Here is a 21,171-nt window from a genome sequence, read left to right on the forward strand (position 1 = left end):
CACCCGAAATCATCCCGAGGCCCCCGGGACCTCAACCAAAAGCACAAACATAACCCAATACCTCATTCAAACTTGTTCCAATCATCGAAACTCCTCAAACAACACCAAATCAACCCAAACACCTAGGATGCAAGCCTAAGTTTCTAAAATCTTTCGAAATACGCTTTTGATCAAAAACCAAACCAAAACACGTCCGAATGACCTGGAATTTTACACACACATCCCAAATGACACAATGAAGGTACTAAAACTCTCAGAATTCCATTCCGACCTCTATATCAAAATCTCGCCTATCAACCGGAAATCGCCAAAATATCAACTTCGCCAATTCAAGCCTAAATCTTCTCTACACCTCCAAAACCCATTCCGATCGCGCTCTTAAGTCATAAATCACCTCCAGAAGCTAACCGAACCATCAGAACTCACATCCGATCCCTCTAATACATAAATCAACATTCGGTTGACTTTTCCAACATAAACCTTCTTAAAAGAGACTAAGTGTCTCAAACCTTACCAAAATTATCCCTGACCCGATTCGACCAACCCGATACCACAAAACACGGATAACAAAACATAAAGAAGCAAAAATGGGGGTAACGGGGCGGTAACTCATGAGACGACTGGCCGGGTCATCACACTTCAGCACCTATGCTGAAGTTCTTTTTGTGCAATATGTAATTTTAATTTATGTTTTATTTTTTTTACCCAGTATAGGAGGAAACCTTCAGCTCATATTGCTGAAGTTTTTAAAGATTAACTAAAAAACTTCAGCACCTAATGCTTAAGTTTTTGTGCAATATGAAATTTTAATTTATGTTTTATTTTTTACCCAATGTAGGAGGAAAACTTCAGCTCGTTTTGATGAATTTTTTAATTATGAACTAAATAACTTCAACTTGTTTAGCAAATAAACACTGATAACACTCAGATAATATTTTAATATAATTTTTTCTTCGTTGTGTTATTTGCCAGCTCGTTTTGCTGAATTTTTTAAATATGAACTAAATAACTTCAGCTTGTTTAGCAAATAAATTAATAATTTCAGCATATTATGAAGTGGAAAACTATAGCAGATTTGTCGGATTAGAATGTTAGAATTCAACGTCAAACAGATTTAAAATGTAAATTCAGCATATCAGTGAAGTTCGTCAAACAACTTCAATCAATCAATCAGAAAATATATAATTCAAAAACTATTTTGAATTCTGAAGATGAATTTGAATACTTACAATGTATTTTGTAATTTTGAATTTGGAATTTGAATCTCGTTCAAATCTCATTTGTGAGAGGCGATCTGTGGAGAGACGGAGTGATGGAGGAGATACGGAGGAGATCTGAAATTTGAATCTGGGTATGCTTGATGCATCTTTTATATGTTTTGGAAGTGGTATAATGGTCATATTATTACGGATTTTTTGTTAGTTGGTTACGAAATCAATAGTTTTTAAAAATAGAGTATAAGTTAAAAGGTGGCATAAATATAGGATACGACTGCAAATCACCCGTAGATTATAATGTGACTCGAGGCTTTTTTGAAGCTATCACTGTGTCTAGAAGTTTATGTGACTATTTTTTAACTACATTGCCAGCTATGACTATTTTTCAACTAATTTACAAATGCCGCCTATAATCCAATTAGCAAATTTAAAAGTGGCTCCTTAGTTGAAAAATAGTCATATTTTTTAACTACATTGTCATTCATGAATAACAACGAACATGCATGTATAAATAGAACTATCCATTAATAGGTCTGGTCCATTCTCACTAGTCAAAGACAATATCTTTAATTTGAGAAAAATAAACTTGTTATTTGAAAAACGAAAGAAACAACAAGACCCCCAACAAAATTTTCAATAAGTATATAAATTCAAGTAGTGATTGCCCTGTCAAAAGAGGGAAGTAAGAAATTCAACTAATTTAGGTATATTATCGAACACCCTCGTCATATCAGTTCTCTAATTTAAAATATAATAGAGCTAATAAGATGAATTTTTTCTTATTATTATTATTATTATTATTGAATTGCGTTTCAATTGATCATTCATGTACAAAAAGATACAATTTAAGTTTGGTATCCCATACTTTGTACATAATTATTGAGAAGAGACTATTAGAGAGGGAGATTAATTATTCGAGGTGGTTCATATTTAATTTTAGAAGGTTTTGTTTCTTTGTTCCTAAAGGTAGATAGGCTTCACCTATCCATTGTTACAAGCCCCTTCACTTGTATAGTTGTATGGGAGTTCAGAGAAGGAATTGAAGGCGTGTATTCCCTTTGTACCATGGCTTAAGTTGCTAGCTAATTATCTACAGGTTTATTGGCCTCTCCATAGTAGAATGGAGGATTCTACATTTTTCTTCAGAGTGACCTTGTATCTTACAATGGAAATGATATGCAGGTATTATTTCTGATAAGTTATACGAGTTTGGTTTTGATGATTTTGTCAAATTTTATGAAAGAACCAGATAAGGAACCTGATACAATTAGGTCCATTGTGCTCAGTGAAACATACCTTGTTATCTGGATTTATTCTCAAGGAAAACAGACAAAAGAATTGCATAGGGCAAGTACTCAGGTCGTCGCATAAGTCAATTCTACAGATGTTAAAGTTGCTACACCATATTTGCAACAGTACAACATCACAGCTGCAATTTGCTAGAGAACGGATGTCAAGACCCGGATTTTTCACCCTCGGGAGTCATGATGGCACCTACTAGGGAAAGCTAGGCAAGTCAACCATTTGAATTATTTACCTTTCTCCCATTTTTAATCCTTTAACAATTAAAAATCAACATTATATAAACAGTGGAAATTAAAAATGGAAGACTGAAATGTAATATATTAATAAAGATGCCAACACCAATCCATACGTAAACTACCCAAGAGTGGTGTCACAATTTCACCGACGGTCTAGGAATACTACAAATAAGGGTCCGAAAAATAAATACAATACAGTCTCAAAAATATATAAATGAAACAGGATGAAAGGATAGAAGGAGACGACAAGGCCTACGGACGCCTGCAGGACTACCTCGGGTCTCCAAATGGACTGAAGGCAGCAACCCAAAGCTAAAGTTTAAAAGCTGTTGCACCAGGATCTGCACAAGGACCCCATATGCTGGTAAGTGCCTAGCCTAACCTCGGCGAAGTAGTGACGAGGCTAGGACCATACTACCAGATAAACTTGTGCAGTTAAATCATATACAATAGAAAATAAAAGCAGGAATGTACAGTTAAGGATGGGAAGGGAAAACATACTGCGGGGAAACATCAAATGATAACTGTTACAACCCATATCCACATGTGTTAGTTCATGCCATATATTAGTTAACATAAATCCAAGAAGGAATTATCTTTGAGATGATAAGAAGTCAATCCTATTGGTCTTAAGTGATACAAGAGTGTATAAGGGTGATTAACAAGTATTAGAAGTTAAATGAATCAAGGATGTTGTAACTTGTATTTTCAGGTAAATCTAGCAGTTCTTAATACACTCAAGAGGTCATGTATTAAGGTATTTTAATCATATAATATCTGTATCATAAGTCTTGAAGTCAAACAAGTTATGAAAGAAAAGTCGACAAAAGTTGTCGCAACTTAGGTTCATAATTTTACTTAAACATTAGGTCAAATGTTTCTAATCTTTTCTCCTAATTTTCAAGGAATTACGGGGTTATCTACCAACCAAATTAAATATCTATGAGTCTAGTTTCCAATGCATTAAACCGTTCATCAATACGATCTAGGAGTAGAGAGATATTCGCATTTTCGCGAGACTGCGCCAAGCACCTCTCTATGGGGCCCACTAAGGCGGTTTAAGATATTTGGACCTATATAGGATGCATCCAACCCATTTTAAGTCATTTATTCTCACTATTTTCAGACCTTAGAACTCTAGGAACATCCTCTCAAGGTTCTCTCAAGATTCAAGACCCAAAAAAAGAGCAAACAACACAAATCAAGTGTCGGGAATTCCGTGGCACTAGTAAGTCTCTTGTTCTTCTTGTTGTTGCTCATTTTTGTGTTGTTCCAGCTCGTGTGGGAGGTTTTTTAAAGGTTTTATGTTCTGTAAATACTCCCTAATGTTCTTAATATCAATCCTAGGTGATTTCAAGCCTTCTAAAGTGATTCTAGTGCCGAAAAACACTAATTGATCACTAGTTTCGCTTTTTTGTTGTTGTGGCAGCATTGGAGGGATATTTCATGGAAATTTAAGGTCAAATTGGAGTTTTTATTTATGTATAAAGGTAAGTAACCTCTTACTCTATATTTATTTAAGATTATCCAAGTTGCGGCTAAGCCATTGAAGCTAGAACTTGTGAAATATATATCGAAAGGCTTGGTAGTAATGTTATTGTTTGGTGGACTGTTTTGCGTTGCTGTTGGGCTGTGTATTTTACTAATGTTTTATGGAGCTTTGGAGGAGTAATGGTGTGGAGAAACACCATATATATGTAGGTTTGTGGGCTGATAGTTATTCGTAACATTTCCGGGTCGTTTGACACGACTACGGTGGTCGTCGTATGTATGAAGTGATTAGGCTGTGCGTGGACTATTTTGGAAAGATCAATATGTTTATTATTGATGTTGTTTGGGCTGTTTGGTGATTGTTTTGAATGGTGTGAAGTCATATATATAGGGGAGGTGCTGTCCGTTTCATCGTAAAATAGGTTGTGGTCGATACATAATAGTTATGACGCTTAAATGATAACGATAGTATCGTTTCTCTTATTGTAGACTAAGGAGTTTTGACAATTGCATAGCTTGAGATTGGGGCAGTATATACAAGGTATGTGAGGCTATCCCTTTCCTTCTTTTGCACGACTCCGATTGTACATAATGTAATGAACGAGCTTCCAAGATACTCTACTCTTAGAAGCTAGCAGTACTTACATTGTTTTCCCTCTTATGGAACGATTGATGTTAATGTTGCTTCTCTTATTCTTATGTTATCAATGTTGTTGGTACTTCCTGATTCTTATAAGGTTCATAGTGAAGAGTTAGTCCTAATAACGTGTACAGAGGATACCGACCTTACGTCACTCCGAAAGGTTTAGAATGTGATTCCATGAGTCGAGCATGCATTATATATATGTATCTATTTTACTCTACCGAGCCACGCTATAGTTGGCCGGGTACGGCACCTATTGTGCAACCACTGATCAGTTGGGTTTTACCGAGCTCCACGTGGCCGGGTACGATTCTACCGAGCCTATTATGGCCGGGTACGATATGATGATGATGATGCCCACAGAGGCGAATGCTTTAAAGGTTTATGTATTTATACATATGTATCATGCATTTCATGTAAGTAGCCCTCAGAGGTACTAAGATGTTACAGGTTGTATATTCTCTATCCCTGCTTACATTACTGTTCGTATTTATGGTTCCCTGCCTTACATACTCAATACTTTATTCGTACTGACGTCCTTTTATTTGTGGACGCTGCATGTCGTGCTGCAGGTCCTGATAGACAGGCAAGTGCAGCTCCCCCACCACAGTAGGCTGTCCAGTTCAGCGGTGATTGGCGAGATCCCTTATCCGGACTTGCCTTGGTCTTGGTATGCATTTTTGTTATAGACATTATGGGTATGTCGGGGCCCTGTTCCGGCTATGTTGCAGCACTTATGTTCCTTTAGAGGCTCATAGACAGGTGTCGACTCATGTATAGTTTGGTATGCCTTGTCGGCTAGTTTTTGTTGTATAGTCTTTCATAGTAGCGTGGTAGCTCATACCTTATATGTAGTTTCTTGATTGTCTGGTCATCCCCTGCTATGTATGTTCATGCCGTCATATTTTATTGCTGGTTGTCCATGATCTAGGTCTACCATTTATATTGATCTCGTCAGCCCTAAAAGATAATAATGAAGGTTAGATGAAATGTACGTTGGTGCTCGGCAAGTGTGGTCGGGTGCTAGTCATGGCCCTTCAGTTTGGGTCGTGACAAACTTGGTATCAGAGCAAGTCTGTCCTAGGGGTTGTCTATGAGCCGTGTCTAGTAGAGTCTTGATTATGGATGTGTAGCGCGCCACATTTATAATCAGGAGGCTACATGACATCTAGGGTTGTTACCTTCTTCCTGAATCTAGATCGTGCGTAGAGTTGAGTCGTAAGTGTTTGTCTCTAATATTCACCTTGTTTTTTTTCAGTGATATTCGTGCGAAAGGAAGATGGGTCGTTACGGATGTGTATCGACTATCGATAGTTGAATAAGTTTACTATAAAGAACAAGTATCCACTTCCAAGAATTGATGACCTGTTTGACCAACTCCAGGGTGCCAAGTATTTCTCCAAGATTGATTTACGTTCAGGGTATCATCAGGTGAGGGTTAAGGAGAAGGATATTCCAAAGACGGCCTTCCGGACAAGATATGGGCACTTTGAGTTCTTGGTGATGTCGTTCGGGCTAACAAATGCCCCAGCAGCTTTTATGGATCTCATGAATACTATATTTAGGCCCTATCTTGATGTGTTTGTGATTGTATTCATTGATGACATTCTAGTGCATTCTCGTTCGGAGGCGGAACATGCGGGCCACTTGCGGATAGTATTACAGACGCTTCAGGATCGTAAGTTATATGCTAAGCTCTCCAAATGTGAATTTTGGCTGAACTTAGTAGAATTCCTTGGCCATGTGATATCTGATGAGGGTATTAGTGTCGACACTCAGAAGATCGATGTAGTAAAGAATTGGCCGAGACCTACAACACCATCAGAAGTCCGCAGCTTCCTGGGGCTAGCAGGATATTATAGGCGGTTTGTAGAAGGGTTTTCCTCTATATCATCACCATTGACTAAGTTAACACAGAAAGCTACCAAGTTCCAGTGGTCTGACACTTGTGAACGTAGTTTTCAGGAGCTGAAGAATCGATTGACATCCGCACCAGTGCTCACTCTTCCTGAAGGAACAGAAGGTTATGTGGTATATTGTGATGCCTCAGGTATAGGTTTGGGGTGCGTATTGATGCAGCGTGGGAAGGTGATTGCTTATGCATCAAGACAATTGAAGAAGCATGAAAAGAATTATCCAACCCATGATTTGGAATTGGCTGCAGTAATATATGCTTTGAAGATATGGCGGCACTACTTATACGGCGTCCATGTTGACATCTACACAGATCACAAGAGTTTACAATACATCTTCAAGCAGAAAGAGTTGAATTTGAGGCAGCGTAGGTGGCTTGAATTATTGAAAGACTACGACGTCGAGATATTGTATCATCCCGGTAAAGCCAATGTTGTGGCAGATGCTCTCAGCCGTAAATCAATGGGAAGCTTAGTACATATTGAGGTAGGTAGATGGGGGTTGATTAAAGAGCTTCATCAGCTAGCCAATATGAGAATCAGATTGTTAGACTCTGATGACGGAGGTGTTACTGTACAGAATACATCAGAATCATCTTTGGTAGCCGAGGTAAAAGCACGACAATATGAAGATCCTATCTTAGTACGATTAAGAGAAAGCATTCAACAGTGTAAAAGTATGGCTTTTGGGATCGGAAAAGATGGGGCACTGAGATACCAGAGCCGATTGTGTGTGCCTAATGTGGCAGGGTTGCGAGAGAAGATTATGAATGAGATTCATCAATCCCGATATTCCATCCATCCCGGCTCGACAAAGATGTATCATGATGTCAAGGAGCAGTATTGGTGGGATAACATGAAGAAGTCTATTGCAGAATTTGTAGCCCAGTGTCCCAATTGTCAACAAGTAAAGATAGAACATCAGAAACCCGGTGGATTGCTTCAGAATATAGAGATTCCGACCTGGAAATGGGAGGTGATTAATATGGACTTCATTATTGGATTACCTCGCTCTTATCATAAGTTTGACTCCATCTGGGTGATAATTGATCGACTTACAAAATGTGCCCATTTTCTGCCAGTTAAGACAACTTACACGGCTGAAGATTATGCGAAGTTGTATATCAAGGAGATTGTTAGGCTTCATGGTGTGCCGGTATCTATTATATCAGACCGAGGAGCTCAATTTACAGCTAACTTTTGGAGGTCTTTTCAGAAAGGTTTAGGCACACAAGTGAATCTCAGCACTGCATTTCATCCGCAGACTGACGGACAGGCTGAATGTACCATTCAAACATTGGAAGATATGCTACGAGCATGTGTTCTAGATTTTAAGGGGAATTGGGATGATCATCTTCCACTCATAGAATTCGCCTATAACAATAGCTACCATTCCAGTATTAAAATGGCCCCATACGAGGCACTATACGGGAGGAGATGTAGATCACCAGTTGGATGGTTCGAAGTCGGTGAAACAGAATTATATGGGCCAGATTTGATTCACCAAGCTATTGAGAAGGTGAAAGTGATACAGGAGCGATTGAGGACGGCACAAAGCAGGCAAAAATCTTATTCTGATGTCCGACGTCGTGATCTAGAGTTTGAGGTTGGTGATTGGGTTTTCCTGAGGATCTCACCAATGAAGGGTATTATGCATTTTGGGAAGAAAGGTAAGCTGAGTCCAAGGTATATCGGGCCGTATAAAATTCTTCGACGGATTGGACAGGTTGCTTATGAGTTAGAATTGCCATCCGAATTGGAATTTGTCCACCCGGTATTCCATGTATCTATGTTGAGGAAATGTATTGGAGACCCTTCTCGAGTCATCCCTATCAAAGATGTACAAGTTACAGAGGACCTATCATATGAAGAAGTGCCAGTGGCGATATTAGATCGACAAGTCCGCAAGCTGAGAACAAAATATGTAGCTTCCGTCAAAGTATTGTGGAGGAACAAAAATATAGAAGAAATGACATGGGAAGTAGAAGAGGAGATGAAGTCTAAATATCCTTACCTATTCCAGAATGAAGATAACAAGGATGCTGGTGGAAGACAAGATACATTGGAAGGTGAAACGGCTCTATGAGGTAAGCAATAATTTGAGAATACTCCTCCTTAATACAAAATGGTGATATGTAGATAATGTAAATACGCATAATGCTTTGTGTAGCCTTGTGAAGCCATATGTTGGGCTTAATTACTTGCAAGTTTTGCTAGTGACCATTTTATAGGGGAAAATTGATCGGAAATTTCCATTGGAATCCACGATGATTTAAACTCCCCATAAACCCTTACATTCGAGGACGAATGTTCCTAAGGGGGGGAGGGTGTTACAACCCATATCCACATGTGTTAGTTCATGCCATATATTAGTTAACATAAATCCAAGAAGGAATTATCTTTGAGATGATAAGAAGTCAATCCTATTGGTCTTAAGTGATACAAGAGTGTATAAGGGTGATTAACAAGTATTAGAAGTTAAATGAATCAAGGATGTTGTAACTCGTATTTTCAGGTAAATCTAGTAGTTCTTAATACACTCAAGAGGTCATGTATTAAGGTATTTTAATCATATAATATCCGTATCATAAGTCTTGAAGTCAAACGAGTTATGAAACAAAAGTCGACAAAAGTTGTCGCAACTTAGGTTCATAATTTTACTTAAACATTAGGTCAAATGTTTCTAATCTTTTCTCCTAATTTTCAAGGAATTACGGGCTTATCTACCAACCAAATTAAATATCTATGAGTATAGTTTCCAACGTATTAAACCGTTCATCGATACGATCTCGGAGTAGAGAGATATTCGTATTTTCGCGAGACTGCGCCAAGCACCTCTCTATGGGGCCCACTAAGGCGGTTTAAGATATTTGGACCTATATAGGATGCCTCCAACCCGTTTTAAGTCATTTCTTCTCACTATTTTCAGACCTTAGAACCCTAGGAACATCCTCTCAAGGTTCTCTCAAGATTCAAGACCCAAAAAAGGGGCAAACAACACAAATCAAGTGTCGGGAATTCCGTGGCGCTAGTAAGTCTCTTGTTCTTCTTGTTGTTGCTCATTTTTGCGTCGTTCCAGCTCGTGTGGGAGGTTTTTTAAAGGGTTTATGTTCTGTAAATACTCCCTCATGTTCTTAATATCAATCCTAGGTGATTTCAAGCCTTCTAAAGTGATTCTAGTGCCGAAAAACACTAATTGATCGCTAGTTTCGCTTTTTTGTTGTTGTGGCAGCATTGGAGGGATATTTCATGGAAATTTAAGGTCAAATTGGAGTTGTTCTTTCTGTATAAAGGTAAGTAACCTCTTACTCTATATGTATTTAAGATTATCCAAGTTGCGGCTAAGCCATTGAAGCTAGAACTTGTGAAATATATATCGAAAGGCTTGGTAGTAATGTTATTGTTTTGTGGACTGTTTTGCGTTGTTGTTGGGCTGCGTATTTTACTACTATCTTGTGGAGTTTTGGAGGAGGAAGGGTGTGGAGAAACACCATATATATGTAGGTTTATGGGCTGATAGTTATTCGTAACATTTCCAGGTTGTTTGACACGACTACGGTGGTCGTCGTATGTATGGAGTGATTAGGCTGTGTGTGGACTATTTTGGAAAGATCAATATGTTTATTATTGATGTTGTTTGGGATGTTTGGTGATTGTTTTGAATGGTGTGAGGTCATATATATAGGGGAGGTGCTGTCCGTTTCATCGTAAAATAGGTTGTGGTCGATACATAATAGTTATGACGCTTAAATGATAACGATAGTATCGTTTCTCTTATTGTAGACTAAGGAGTTTTGACAATTGCATAGCTTGAGATTGGGGAAGTATATACAAGGTATGTGAGGCTATCCCTTTCCTTCTTTTGCACGACTCCGATTGTACATAATGTAATGAACGAGCTTCCAAGATACTCTACTCTTAGAAGCTAGCAGTACTTACATTGTTTTCCCTCTTATGGAACGATTGATGTTAATGTTGCTTCTCTTATTCTTATGTTATCAATGTTGTTGGTACTTCCTGATTCTTATAAGGTTCATAGTGAAGAGTTAGTCCTAATAACGTGTACAGAGGATACCGACCTTACGTCACTCCGAAAGGTTTAGAATGTGATTCCATGAGTCGAGCATGCATTATATATATGTATCTATTTTACTCTACCGAGCCACGCTATAGTTGGCCGGGTACGGCACCTATTGTGCAACCACTGATCAGTTGGATTTTACCGAGCTCCACGTGGCCGGGTACGATTCTATCGAGCCTTATGATGGCCGGGTATATTTTTTACCGAGCCTATTATGGCCGGGTACGATATGATGATGATGATGCCCACAGAGGTGAATGTTTTAAAGGTTTATGTATTTATACATATGTATCATGCATTTCATGTCAGTAGCCCTCAGAGGTACTAAGATGTTACAGGTTGTATATTCTTTATCCCTGCTTACATTACTGTTCGTATTTATGGTTCCCTGCCTTACATACTCAGTACTTTATTCGTACTGACATCCATTTGTTTGTGGACGTTGCATGTCGTGCTGCAGGTCCTGGTAGACAGGCAGGTGCAGCTCCCCCACCACAGTAGGCTGTCCAGTTCAGCGGTGATTGGCGAGATCCCTTATCCGGACTTGTCGTGGTCTTGGTATGCATTTCTGTTATAGACATTATGGGTATGTCGGGGCCCTGTTCCGGCTATGTTGCAGCACTTATGTTCATTTAGAGGCTCATAGACAAGTGTCGACTCATATATAGTTTGGTATGCCTTGTCGGCTGGTTTATGTTGTATAGTCTTTCATGGTAGCATGGTAGCTCATACCTTATATGTAGTTTCTTGATTGTCTGGTCATCCCCTGCTATGTATGTTCATGCCGTCATATTTTATTGCTGGTTGTCTATGATCCAGGTCTACCATTTATATTGATCTCGTCAGCCCTAAAAGATAATAATGAAGGTTAGATGAAATGTATGTTGGTGCTCGGCAAGTATGGTCGGGTGCTAGTCATGGCCCTCCAGTTTGGGTCATGAAAATAACGGAAGGATAGCAGGTAAATATAAGGAACACCATAACTCAATTATCAACAAGAATCAGAAATCAAACAAGTGCACGGCATCACCCTTCGTTCTTTTACTCTTGTCCTCACCAAAAAAATCAATATAATCGGTACGGAATTGTACATCGTGTGGCACGGCATCACCCTTCGTGCTTTTACACTCTTCCTCACAAAATCATATACGGCATCACCCTTTATGCTTTAACACTCTCTCACCCAAATAATGCACGGCATCACCCTTCGTGCTTTAACACTCTTCCTCACCCAAACAGCAATCACAAAGCAATAAAGGCAAGGGAATCAACAAATTTACAATTAAATCCTGTAAAGGGAAATAATATCAACAATAGCATCCTGGCAAGAGAGACAACATTAAATAATAATCATCCCGACAAGGGAGTCAATTTCATAATCCTCTTTTCTATTTCACATTTACTTTACAACTCAATTCACAATTTGATCCAATGCTCTATAAGGTTCAATTGCCAATTTTACTTCCATAAATCACTTTACAACTTGAGCCAACGCTCTTCAATGTTCAAATACAAATATTGCTTCCACAAGCCTTGCTCAACAATAGAAATCATCACATAACGCATGAACAATACAAATGGAGTCACATAAATCATAATATAAGACTCACGGGCATGCTTGACACCAATGTATAGATACTCATTACCATGCCTATACGTCGTACTCAACAATTAACATGTAGCAAATAGGACACGGCCCCTAATCCCTCAAGCTAAGGTTAGACCAAACACTTACCTCGATGCCACAAACACAATTCAAGCCTCAACTACCACTTTACCTCTTGATTCCACCACCAATTCCCTCGTATCTAGCCACAAATTACTTAACTATATAAATAAATGCTTAATGAATCAACTCTAATGCATGAAAATAGGTTTTCTAAAGTTTATACCAAAAAGTCAAAAATTGCTCCCGGGCCCACATGGTCAAAATCTGAGGTTTGAACCAAAACCCGATTACGCATTCCCCCACGAACCCAAATATATATTTTGTTTTCAAATCAGACCTCAAATCGAGGTCCAAATTCCCAAAATTTGAAAAACCTAGGTTCTACCCAAAACACTCAATTTTCCCCATGAGAACCCTTGATTTTGAGTTGAAATCATGTGAAAAGATGTTAAATATTGAAGAAAACGAGTTAGAAATGACTTACAATTGATTTGGAGAAGAACTTTTCTTTGGAAAATTGTACAAGGGAGTTTATGTTTTGAAAGAGTTTGAAAACTGAAAGATTTTCGGCTAAGTCATGAATTTGCAGGTCGCACATGTCGCAATTGCGACCAGGGTTCGCAATTGCGAACCTTTTAGTAGATTGTCCTCTTCACATTTGCAAAGATTTTATCACATTTGCGACCACCCCATATTTCTGAGGGGGTTCGCATTTGCGAGGTAGACGTCGCATTTGCGACTTGGGTCTTCCGCATTTGCGATCTGGACTACCCAGGCCTTCTTTCGCATTTGCGATGCTTTATTTGCATTTGTGATCCAGGCTTGCGAATCCTGCAGACCTGCAACATACCAGCAATTCCTAAGTCCAAATTCCACTCTGCGGCCTATCCAAAACTCACCCGAGCCCTTCGGGGCTCCAAACAAAACATGCACACTAACCTAAAAATATTATACGGACTTGCTCGTGCAATCAAATCATCAAAATAACATCAACAACTATGAATTTAGCATCAAAATCAAAGAAAACCTCAAGAACTTTCAAAGTTTCAGATTTTACAACTAAGGTTCCGAATCACGTCATATGACCTCCGTTTCTTACAGGCTTGACTTAAATCATATATAAGACCTGTACCGGGCTCTGGAACCAAAATATGGGCCCGACACCAAAAACTCATATATATTCCGGAAAATAATTTCCTTTAAAAATTCATTTCTCAAGCTTGGGATGTCAGAATTCGATTCTGGGCATACGCCCAAGTCCCATATTTTCCTACGGGCCCTTCGGGACCGTCAAATCACGGGTCTAGGTCCGTTTACCCAAAGTGTTGATCAAAGTCAACTTAAATTTATTTTAAAAGAAAAATTTATCATTTTTCATAGATTTTGACATAATGGCTTTCCTGATACGCACCCGAACTGAGCACGCAAATCGAGGTAGGACAAAAAGAGGTTTTTAAGGTCTCGGAACACAAAATTTATTTCTAAAAAAAGTGATGACCTTTTGGGTCATCACATTCTCCACCTCTAAAACAATTGTTCGTCCTCGAACGAAAATAAGAAGGAAGTACCTAAGTCGGAGAAAAGACAGGGATAACGGCTCCGCATATCAGACTCGGACTCTAGGTCGATGCCTCAATAGGCTGACCTCTCCAATGAACACAAATAGAAGGAAAACTCTTCAATCTCAACTGACAAACCTGCCGGTCTAGAATAACTATCGGCTCCTCCTCATAGGACAAGTCCTTGTCCAACTGGACAGTGCTGAAATCTAACACGTGGGATGGATCGCCATGATACTTTCGAAGCATGGACACATGAAACACTGGATGCACGGTTGATAAGCTTGGTGACAACGCAAGTCTGTAAGCCACCTCTCCCACTCGATCAAGAATCTCAAACAGGCCAATGAACCTAGGGCTAAGCTTGTCCTTCTTCCCAAATCTTATCACGCCCTTCATAAGGGACACCCGAAGAAACACCTGCTCGCCGACCATGAATGCCACATCACGAATCTTACGGTCGACATAACTCTTTTGCCTGGACTGGGCTGTACGAAGCCTATCCTAAATAATCTTGACCTTGTCCAAGGCATCCTGTACTAGGTCCGTACCCAACAACCGAGCCTTTCCCGACTCAAACCATCCAACCAGCAACTGACACCATCTACCATATAAAGCCTTATAAGGATCCATCTGGATGCTCTACTGGTAGCTGTTGTTGTAGGCAAACTCTGCTAAAGGCAAAAATTGATCCCACGAGCCTCCAAAGTCAATGACACAAGCTCGGAGCATATCCTCCAAAATCTGAATAGTACGCTCGGACTGCCCGTCCGTCTGAGGATGAAATGATATGCTCAACTCAAACTGTGTGCCCAACTACCGCTAAATTGTTCTCCAAAAGTGTGAGGTAAACTGCGTACCTCGGTCCAAAATGTTAGACACGGGCACACTATAAATACGCACAATCTCCCGAATATAGATCTCAGCTAACCTCTTGGAAGAATAGGAGACTGCCACGGGAATGAAACGTGCTGACTTGGTCAGCCTATCAACAATAACCCACACCGCATCGAACTTTCTCTAAGTCCGTAGGAGTCCAACAATGAAGTCCATAGTGATACGCTCCCACTTCCACTCAGGAATCTCAATGTTCTAGAACAAACCACCAGGTTTCTGATGCTCGTACTTAACCCGCTGACAATTCAAACACCCAACCACATATGCAACAATGTCCTTCTTCATTCTCTTCCACCAATAATGCTGCCGCAAATCCTAATACATCTTAATAGTGCCCGGATGAATAGAGTACTCGAAACTGTGGGCCTCCTCTAGAATCAACTCTCGGAGCCCGTCCACATTAGGCATACAAACTCGACCCTACAGCCTCAAAACTCCATCATCACCTAATGCAACCTGCTTGGCACCACTTTGCAGCACTGTGTCCCTAAGGACACACAAATGAGGATCATCATACTGCCGATCTCGGATACGCTCCAATAAAGAAGAACGAGAGACTGTGCAAGTTAACACTCGGCTGGGCTCAGAAACATCCAATCTCACGAACTGATTGGACAAAGCCTGAACATCCAAAGAAAGCGGTATCTCACCGACCGGAATATATGCAAGACTGCCCATACTAGCTGACTTCCTACTCAAAGCATCAGCCACCACATTGGCCTTTCCTGGATGATATAAGATGGTGATATCATAGTCTTTCAATAGCTCCAACCACCTTCTCTTCCTCAAATTAGCTCATTCTGCTTGAACAAGTACTACAAACTCTTGTGATTCGTGAACACCTCACATGACACGCTATATAGATAATGCCTCCAAATCTTAAACGCGTGAACAATGGCTGCTAACTCCAAATCATGGACTGGATAGTTCTTCTCATGAATCTTCAACTGTCGTGAAGCATAGGCAATGACCTTGCCATCCTACATCAACACCGCACCAAGTCCAATATGAGATGCATCACAATAAACTGTATATGGATCGGAACCTATGGGCAAAATCAACACTGGCGCCGTAGTCAAAGTTGTCTTGAGCTTTAGAAAGCTCGCCTCACACTCATCCGCCCACCTAAACTGGGCACCCTTCTAGGTCAACCTGGTCATCGGGGCTGCAATAGATGAAAACCCCTCCACAAACCGACGATAATAGCCTGCCAAACCCAAGAAACTCCGGATCTCTGTAGTTGATGTGGGTCTATGCCAGTTCTTAACTGCCTCTATCTTATTCGGATTTACCTGAATACCCTCTACTGATACAACATGACCCAATAATGCAACTGAACTTAAACAGAACTCACACTTCAAAAACTTAGCATACAACTAACTATCTCTCAAAGTTTGGAGGACCACTCTCAGATGCTGCTCATGATCCTCCCGGCTGCGGGAATAGATCAAAATATCATCAATGAAGACTATCACGAATGAATCCAAGTAAGGCCTGAACACTCGGTTCATCAAATCCATAAAAGTTGCTGGGGAATTTGTCAACCCAAATGACATCACCAAGAACTCATAATACTCGTACCGAGTGCGGAAAGCTGTCTTAGTGATATCAGATGCCCTAATATTCAAAAATTCCTTGGCACCCTGAAGTTGATCAAACAAATCATCAATCCTGGAAAATGGATACTTATTCTTGATTGTAGCCTTATTCAACTACCGGTAATCTATACACATTCTCATCGATCTGTCCTTCTTCTTGACAAACAACAATGGCGCACCCCAAGGCAAGACACTAGGTCTAATGAAGCCTTTATCAAGCAAGTCATGCAATTGCTCCTTCAACTCTTTCAACTCAGACGGGTCCATACGATACGGCGGAATAGAAATGGACTGAGTGCCCAGAGCCAAATCAATGCAGAAGTCAATATCCCTGTCGGGTGGCATACCCGGCAGATCTGAAGGAAATACCTCAGGAAACTCACGAACAACAGGCACAGAATCAATAGGAGGAACCTCGGCCCTAGAATCACGAACATATGCGAAATAAGCAAAACACCCTTTCTCGACCATATGTCGAGCCTTCATACATGAGATAACACTATGGGTAGAATGACTAGGAGTCCCTCTCCACTCTAAACAAGGTAAGTTCGGCAAGGCTAAGGTCACAGTCGTAGCATGATAGTCCAAGATAGCGTGGTAAGGTGATAACTAGTCCATCCCCATTATGACATCAAAATCAACCATGTCCAAAAGTAACAAATCTACACGAGTCTCAAGACCCCCAATCACAACTACACATGAACGATGGATGCGATCTACCACAATAGAATCACCCACCGGTGTAGACACATATATAGGAGCACTCAAGGAATCACTAGGCATGACCAGATACTATGCAAAATAAGATGACACATAGGAGTATGTAGACCCTGGATCAAATAGAACTGAGGCATCTCTACTACAAACCAGAACAGTACCTATGATAACTGCATCGGAAGCCTCAGCCTCAGGCCTGGCTGGAAGAGCATAACATCGGGGTTGGGCCCCACCACTCTGAACTACATCTCTGGGACGGCCTGCTGCTGGTTGGCCTCCACCTTTAGCGGCCTAACCTCCACCTCTAATACCTTTACCTCTACCTCTAACACCTCTACCTCCACTTCTAGCTAGATGAGCGGGCTATGGAACACTCAGTGCCTAAACCATGGCACGGGAACCCTGATGCTGAGAACTGCTCGATGCTCAAGGGCAAAATCTAGCAATATGCCCCATATCACCACAAGTATAACAAGCCCTTGGCAGCTGAGATTGCTGACCCTGACGACCTGAATGACAACCCCTAAAACTCTGGAGAGGCGGTGAACTGATATGAGTTGGTGGTGCACTGTAGGACTACTGATCAGAATACTGCATATGAGAACCACGGCCACTTAAAGCACCATGAGAATCCTGTAGTGCTGACTGAAAAGACCTAGGAGGATGTCCTCTACCATACGAATTCCTACCTCCAGATGAGGCGCCACTGAATCTACTTGAATGATGAGGCCTCTTGTCAGACTCCTGACCACCCCCTATGATAGAACCATCTCAACCCTCCTGGACACATTGGTCACATCCTGAAAGGAAATCTCGCTCCCCGTCTCCTTGGCCTGAAGTTGAATAGTTTGAATGAGTCCCTCAATAAACCTCCTCACTCACTCTCTCTCTCTCGTAGTGAAAAGTATAAGAAAAGCATGACGGGCCAAATAGATCTCTATAACAGTTATAGAACCCTACTGGAGACACTCAAACTGCCTCCGATAGATGTCTCTCTGAGTGACAGGAAGAAACTTCTCCAAAAACAGGTGAGAAAACTGATCCCAAGTCAAAGCTGGTAACCCAACTGGTCTAGCCAAACAATAATCTCTCCACCAAGTCTTGGCGGATCTAGACAAGCGAAAAGTAGCAAAGTCGACCCATTGGTCTCCACTATCCCCATGTTCCTGAGAACCTCATGATAGTTGTCTAAATAATCTTGGGGATCCTCGGAAGATGCACCGCTAAAAGTGGTAGTGAAGAGCTTGGTAAACCTGTCCAATCTCCACAAGGCATCGACAGACATAGCTGTTCTATCACCGGTCTGTACTGCTACTCGGTGGAAGAAGCGGTATGTGACCTCTCCATTCATGAAAGTGACAAGAGTAGAGGTTTCACTTTAGCATTGAGAAACCAAACCGCACGACAAGAAAGAGTAGATGTGAAGTTTTTCCTAACTCTGTAGCCTTTGGGGGATAAATACAGACGTTTCCATACCGATCCCTCAGACTCAACTAAGCTTGTCTGTGAATTGTAAGACCTAAGTAACCTAGAGCTCTGATACCAACGTGTCACGACCCGGATTTCCCACCCTCGGGAGTCATGATGGCGCCTACTAGTGAAAGCTAGGCAAGCCAACCATTTGAATTATTTACCTTTTTCCCATTTTTAATCCTTTAACAATTAAGAGGCAACATTATAGAAATAGCAAAAATTAAAAGCGGAAGACTGAAACGTAATATATTAATAAAGATGCCAATACCAATCCATATGTAAACTACCCAAGACTGGTATCACAATTTCACAAACGGTCTAGAAATACTACAAATAAGGGTCGGAAAAAATAAATACAATACTGTCTCGGAAATACATAAATGAAATAGGATGAAAGGATAGAAGGAAACTCCAAGGCCTACGGACGCCTGCAGGACTACCTCGGGTCTCCGAATGGTTTGAAGGTAGCAACCTAAAGCTAAGGTCCAAAAGCTGCTGCACTGGGATCTGCACACAGTGTAGAGTGTGGTATCAACACAACCGACCCCATGTGTTGGTAAATGCCAGCCTAACCTCGGCGAAGTAGTGACGAGGCTAGGACCAGACTATCAAATAAACCTGTGCAGATAAATCATATATAGCGGAAAATAAAAGCAGGAATGTACAGTTAAGGATGGGAGGGGGAAACATCAAATGATAACATAAGGACAGCAGGTAAATATAAGGAACACCATAACCCAATTATCAACAAGAATCAGAAATCAAACAAGTTCACGACATCACCCTTTGTGCTTTTACTCTTATCCTCACCGTAAGAATCAATATAATCTGCATATCATCACCCTTCATGCTTTTACTCTCGTCCTCACCATAAAAATCAATATAATCGGCACAGAATTGTACATCGTGCGGCAAGGCATCACCCTTCGTTCTTTTACACTCTTCCTTACAAAATCATACACGGCATTACCCTTCGTGCTTTAACACTCTCTCACCAAAACAATGCACGACATCACCTTCGTGCTTTAACACTCTTCCTCACCCAAACAACAATCAATAAAGCAATAAAGGTAAGGGAATCAATAAATTTACAATTAAATCCCGGCAAGGGAATAGTAGTACAATAGTCATATCACATCAAGGTAAAAAATATCAACAATAGCATCCCGGCAAGGGAGACAACATTAAACAACAATCATCATGTCACGACCCGGATTTCCCACCCTCGGGAGTTGTGATGGCGCCTACTAATGTGAGCTAGGCAAGCTAATTATTGAACCATCTACCTTTTTACCAACTTTATTCTCTTTAACAATTACGAAGAAATAACATTTAAACAACGGAATATAACATAAGCGGAAGAAAACAATAATCCATCTGAACATGAATATCTATTACAACTATTTAAGTCTCGACTACCCAGAACTGGTGTCACAGTTTCACAGACAGTCTAAGAATACTACAAATAAAGGTCTAAAAGAATTGAATACAACACTGCCTCTGGAAATACATGTAAGAAATAGGAAAGTAGATAGAAGAAGACACTAAGTCCTATGGACGCCTACAGGGCTACCTCGAGTCGCCTGATGAACAAGAATCAACAATCTCACTCTGGCCCAAAGTCTACAACACTAGGGTCTGCACAAAAGAGTGTAGAGTGTAGTATCAGCACAACCGACCTCATGTGTTGGTAAGTGCCCAGCCTAACCTCGGCGAAGTAGTGACGAGGCTAGGACCAGACTATCAAATAAACCTGTGTAGTTATATAATATACAGCGAAAAGTAAGGCAGGAATAAGCAAGTAAAGATGGAAGGGGGAAACATGTTGTGGGGGTATACCAATATTAACAGTAAATCCAGAGTAACAGTCTAAGGGCAGCTTAGAATACACAGCGAACAAAAGAAACAAATATCCAAAATAAACACACTTGTATCAATAATTGTTGCGGCGGGCAACCCGGTCCTAATGTATAACAACACTGTTGCGGCGTGCAACCCGATCCATATCATTTATCATTGTTGTGGCGTGCAACCCGATTCATATCATTTATCATTGTTGTGGCATGCAACCCGATCCACATATAATAATGTTGCGGCGTGCAACCCGATCCACATATAATATTGTTGCGGCATGCAACCTGATCCACATATAATATTGTTGCAGTGTGCAACCCGATCCACATATAATATTATTGCGGCATGCAACCCGATCCACATATCATATTGTTGCGGCGTGCAACCCGATCCACATATAATATTTACAACAATCATAACTAGAGTCCCGACAAGGGATCAATAAGGTCTATACTATCCCGGCAAGGGATTCGACAACATAAGTAATTATGTCACCTACGACACCTAACTACCTCAAC

The 21,171-nt window shown here is 40.5% G+C and overlaps 1 protein-coding gene across 1 annotated transcript in view; it reads left to right on the forward strand.

Annotated features, from left to right (window-relative positions):
- The first annotated feature begins 7,484 nt into the window (after positions 1–7,484).
- LOC138872441 (uncharacterized) overlaps positions 7,485–21,171 on the forward strand; it is a 32,311-nt gene continuing 18,624 nt past the window's right edge. The window contains exons 1-3 of the mRNA XM_070150439.1: positions 7,485–7,720; positions 8,072–8,503; positions 8,603–8,819. Coding sequence (XP_070006540.1) covers positions 7,485–7,720; positions 8,072–8,503; positions 8,603–8,819 — 885 coding nt within the window. The remainder of the gene's footprint in view (positions 7,721–8,071; positions 8,504–8,602; positions 8,820–21,171) is intronic.

This window comes from Nicotiana sylvestris, chromosome 1, assembly GCF_000393655.2.
Source record: "Nicotiana sylvestris chromosome 1, ASM39365v2, whole genome shotgun sequence".
In the NCBI taxonomy this organism is placed as follows: Eukaryota; Viridiplantae; Streptophyta; class Magnoliopsida; order Solanales; family Solanaceae; genus Nicotiana; species Nicotiana sylvestris.